At 33.5% G+C, this 5,086-nt stretch overlaps 1 protein-coding gene across 1 annotated transcript in view; it reads left to right on the top strand.

The window, feature by feature from the left end:
• The first annotated feature begins 1,123 nt into the window (after nt 1–1,123).
• LOC118739763 overlaps nt 1,124–5,086 on the top strand; it is a 6,726-nt gene continuing 2,763 nt past the window's right edge. Inside the window, exon 1 of the mRNA XM_036471269.1 lies at nt 1,124–1,261. Coding sequence (XP_036327162.1) covers nt 1,124–1,261 — 138 coding nt within the window. The remainder of the gene's footprint in view (nt 1,262–5,086) is intronic.

The raw sequence follows: 5,086 nt of genomic DNA, 5'->3' as shown, positions 1-5,086 counted from the left end.
TGCTTTAAAACAGCGCATACAGTTCCTAGGTAAAATGAACAAAATTGTGTTCGATACCACTACCACAAGGAAACGACCTATCGATTTTATAATAAAAAATTATGACAAAGTTTACATAGATAACTTGAGTAAAAAGTACGAGGAAGATAAAATTAAGCGAATAAATAAACTAAATCGTGATAGAGCTCAAATAATTGACCAACAAGATAATATAGTTAAAAACAGGCAAATTACAAAAAGTAAGCCAAAATACAAACAACTTGAAAAATTTGAAAAGGAAGGTAATTATGTCTTTGATACATCCAAGAAACCGAAAACAAAATATTATAAATCTCAGTTAAAAAGAAAATATAAATTTCAAAACACTAAATGAATTATAACCAGTGTTGCCACAAACTTCTGTTATTTTTTACCAAAATCACCGGAAAAAGTTACCAAATTCAACAAAAAATTACCAAACTTATTTTATGTGCAGAACTGTACAAACATACATATCGAGCTCTAACCGCCAAAATAACGTAAGCGACATTTTTTTAAAATCTTCCTTTTGATGCAGAAATATTCTTAAAGCATTTAGATGCCTTTCTGCATCAAAAAGAAAATTTTGAAAAAAAATGTCGCTCACGTTATTTTGGCAGTTAGGGCTCAATATGTCTGTACATACATATATCCGAAGATACCAAGCTTTTCAGGCCATCAGTGCTCCGTTAACCTAAAATTTACACGAAAGTTTGATGAACTTTTTTAAATATTTAAATAAAAGTTTGAAGTTTGAATTTGTTTAAGTTCTGTTAAAGAAAGAATAATATTTTTATAAAAAATAACCAAAATTAAATTACAAAAATAATAATATGTTAAATCTTGTCAAAATATGGTGTGGCTATAATTTTTTCGACCACTGTATGTAAACAAGTGAAAAGAAAATATATCAAAAATTCAACACTTGAAGGAAAGCTTTCGACTCACACATAGACAGGGTGAAGTCCCGAGAATATACGTATTTACGAAGAATTCTATTCATATATATGATTGCCGGGTACACAGGAAAATTGATGGTAATTGAAAAGCTGACGAACTGACAGGGAAAGGTAGGACCACCCAAAGCCTTCCAGGAAAGGACACGATGGATATACTTAGCAATAGCCACTTTCAACCGTTTGTTAAAGAACACACCATTCTAGTAGCCAAGGAAACCTGGAACAACTTTCGCCTTGCGAAACTCTCAGGATTAACTGGTATTGCTATAAAAGAAACGCTTACGGTCCACTTTCTAATGTGGAATCAGAACCAATTCTGACCCATTTGACATGTAAGACCGAATGGAAAAAATTACCAAATTGAAAAATAAATTACCAAATTACCAAACTTGACAAATAAAGAAAAAAATTACCAATTTTGGTTAGAAATTACCAAAGCGGCAACGCTGATTATAACACATTTTAATTTTTTTCCTAAGTTTCAATATACATATGTACGTATAATAGCCAAGGACCACCAATAAAAAACACAAATGAGTGGAAGGAGGTAAAATATTATTGTGATTATAAGGATAACAATAATATTTAGATTTTTTGCAACTAGCCCTGGAAAAGATTTTCCGTACGTTTCAAAGGCAGTTAACCCTTCGTCTGACACATGAGCCCAGCCAGGCCTTTCCCATTTTCAAATGTGAGTACAAAAATAAATATTTTCTCTTTCGCAAACGTCTAACATGGTGGCCAGCAAAAAACCCAGACCTCAAAGTTATCGAAAATTGAGCGCTGTGGTCAAGAGAGGATTAGCATAGCACAAGCGGGCCCCAGTAACATGGAAGAGCCTTGGAGACGTATGAAAATCGCTATTAAAAGCAAGGGAGTCTCCACAATCCTCTTGATATAAACCTCCTAAAATCTCAAAATAGAGTGAATAGAGTTGCCTTGCGTTTTTTCTGTGAAACGCTTGATAGTTTTTCTGTAGGCTTTATTCCCTAGATAATAAGGACAAATTGCCGTAAATTTCAAAGCAATCCGCTTATTATTAAAAAAGTTATGTTACTGTAAGTAATAAAATGTCGAACATGCAATCGGTTTTGATCGCCACTGTATTTAAATAATAAATTATAAGCTACTATTATCGCAATTATTTTCAAACGAAAGCCCTAAAATTAAATAAATATTTGAATAACATACAATAAATAAGCTTAACTGAACAAATGTTGCACATAATTTCTATATAAATGCATACCATTTGCATGTGGGTCCAGCCAGACTCATGCGTACCGAATGTGCCAATCGAAACATGTGTCTGACGGAGAGTTAAAAAATGCGTATAATTTTCGTCACGAAATTGATATCATAAATTTTGTGTTTCTAGCTCAGCTTCCATCACTCGAAAATTTTACCTCAAAGAGGTGTTTTATTTGATATCAATAATTTTGGGGTAGCATATTTAAAATCGACGTAAATTCAAACAATAATCTAAATGTTTTATTTTTCTATCTAAATCTAAATGATGTATTCAAATCCATGTATCCATTGAAACATATCGTCGTTTAAAGTACAAAACCGCGTATCGTGATTCTGCAAAACCGCGTAACTGACATTGGCTGCCAAAAATTGGATTTGCTCACACAAGCTCTTGGCTCAATTCTTATCCATTCGTCCTAAAATATATTAGGCAGATATGCGATTGCTTTATAAAAAAGAGAACCATTTTGAAATGTGAGTGTTTTTACGCTCTAAAAAATAATTTCTAAACTTCACATACGCGGTTTTGCATTTTGCTGATACGCGGTTTTGCATTTTGTTGATACACGGTTTTGCACTTTAAACGACGATATAATTTTTCGAATACGGAATAAAATGAAAAAGAATGATCATATCCTTTGTATTCGAAAAAATTAAAAAACAAAATAAATAAAAATTATGAAAAATGATAAAAACTTATCAACTTGGTACCAACTTTGGATACAATAAACAACTGTATTCGTCTGATTGTTTCGTAGTTTATTTTTGTTAAGATTTCTACCGGATGTGGGGCGCACACATGTGCTTTTTTTAAGAAGTTTTACTTCTATCACGTGTACGGTGTTGCACTCGTGCTATTAAACTAATGATTTTTTCTCAAGTAGTTTTGCTCAGTGGCAATTTATACATATGCATGTAAGTAGTAGCGGCACATTGGGTGAACTAAATGCATTCATACATACATCACGCGCACGGCAGTGCGCGCGAGTGACGAAAGCATCCACAGTAGCATGCTGAAATGACTCGCTTATATATACACGAGATTTGGAAGTTTTTATCCAGACGTCCAATCGACATGCTTGAGATATCGTTGGAAAGTTCTTGCAGCGTGTGTCCAGAAAATGTATTCAAGCTTCATAAACGATTAACAGGATTCTTAAAAATTAGGCTAAAGTGTTGCGAAACAAAAAACGTTTTTTTGCTTTTGCCTGTTTAAGGGGGCATGTGGGTACACCCAACATATTTAGTGTTATTCTATAGGCCAATACCTTTCAAACGATATATATTAAGTTCCGGTTACTAGTTGGAAAGATATAGAGGTAAACGTGTTTTGGTTCGTGTCTCCACTACGAGATGCTTTGGTATGTATGTATGTGGCGTTTGTACGTACCTTCATTTAATTTTTTTCAAACTTTCAGGAATAAAAGTACAAAAAAAAATAGGAAGGTTTTGTTCCCGGATGTTTTGATTCGTACGCCTTTGTGGGCGTGGCTGCTGCCTGAAATTCGAAAAAATGAGTTTTTTAATCTACCACTGAGGCCGCACTACTCAGTCCATGTCATTGATGTGGATATCAGTGGAAGGATCTTCAAACAAGCTATCTAACGCTATCTTTTGTGTTTATAAAATATTAATACGTCATAACGTTATCGCCTGAAAACTGAAAATCGGGCTGCAGAAAATAGAGATTTCGGGCATTTTCTCTAAAACTGGTCAGTCGATTTTATTCTAAGTCTAGCCGAGAACCTCAGCTTTCATTTGGTATATAGCTTATATCTGGGAAAACTCTTGTTGTGGAGATATTGCGATTCAAATTGAAAAAATTTCGCTCCAAAAAGGGTCAAATGGCTAAAAATTAACAAATCCGTCTAATTTGGTTACTTTAAGATATACAAATAACACACCCAGTTCCCCGAAAAAAAATTGTCCATTCCTCGATTTCCACTTAAACCGAAATTCCCTGCAAATCGGGGAATTTCCCGCGAGTTGACAAGATGAAGGATGCAGCTGTGCTAATCACTTCGTACATGTCTTGGAAGCCACAATTTATGTGTATTTTAGAGTTTTTTTCAGTCACATGCCGAAATTGTAACATTTTTCCCCATTTTAATTGCAGGTATCTGCACAGTATTTAACTATGCTACATCGGTTTATCACCCGCACTTAACCAACCTGGGAAGACGCGTACAATATTACCTACAGTTGTACTTAAATATGTATGTATGAATGCATTTAGTTCACCCAATGTGCCGCTACTACTTACATACATATGTATAAATTGCCACTGAGCAAAACTACTTGAGAAAAAATCATTAGTTTAATAGCACGAGTGCAAACCCGTACACGTGATAGAAGTAAAACTTCTTAAAAAAAGCACAGGTGTGCGCCCCACACCCGGTAGAAATCTTAACCAAAATAAACTACGAGACTGTCAGACGAAGAGAGTTGTTTATTGTATCCAAAGTTGGTACCCAGTTGATAAGTTTTTATCATATCTCATATTTATTTTTTATTTTTTCGAATACAAAGGATATGATCATTCTTTTTCGCTTTATTCCGTATTCGAAAAATTATGTGTTTCAATGGACACATCGATTTGAATACATAATTTAGATTTAGATAACATTTTTAGCAATTTATTTGAGAAAAATAAAACATTTAGATTATTGTTTGTATTTTTGTCGATTTTAAATTTGCTACCCAAAAATAATTGATATCAAATAAAACACCTCTTTGAGGTAAAATTTTCGAGTGACGAAAGCTGAACTAGAAACACAAAATTTATGATATTAATTTCGTGACGAAAATTATACGCATTTTTTAACTGCCTTGGAAACGTACGGAAAATCTGTTATTATTTA

This window comes from Rhagoletis pomonella, unplaced genomic scaffold, assembly GCF_013731165.1.
Source record: "Rhagoletis pomonella isolate Grant_MI unplaced genomic scaffold, Rhpom_1.0 Rhpom_scaffold_00005, whole genome shotgun sequence".
Taxonomy (NCBI): domain Eukaryota; kingdom Metazoa; phylum Arthropoda; class Insecta; order Diptera; family Tephritidae; genus Rhagoletis; species Rhagoletis pomonella.
Note: the sequence above shows the minus strand (reverse complement) of the source record. Positions and strands in the feature narration are given on the sequence as shown.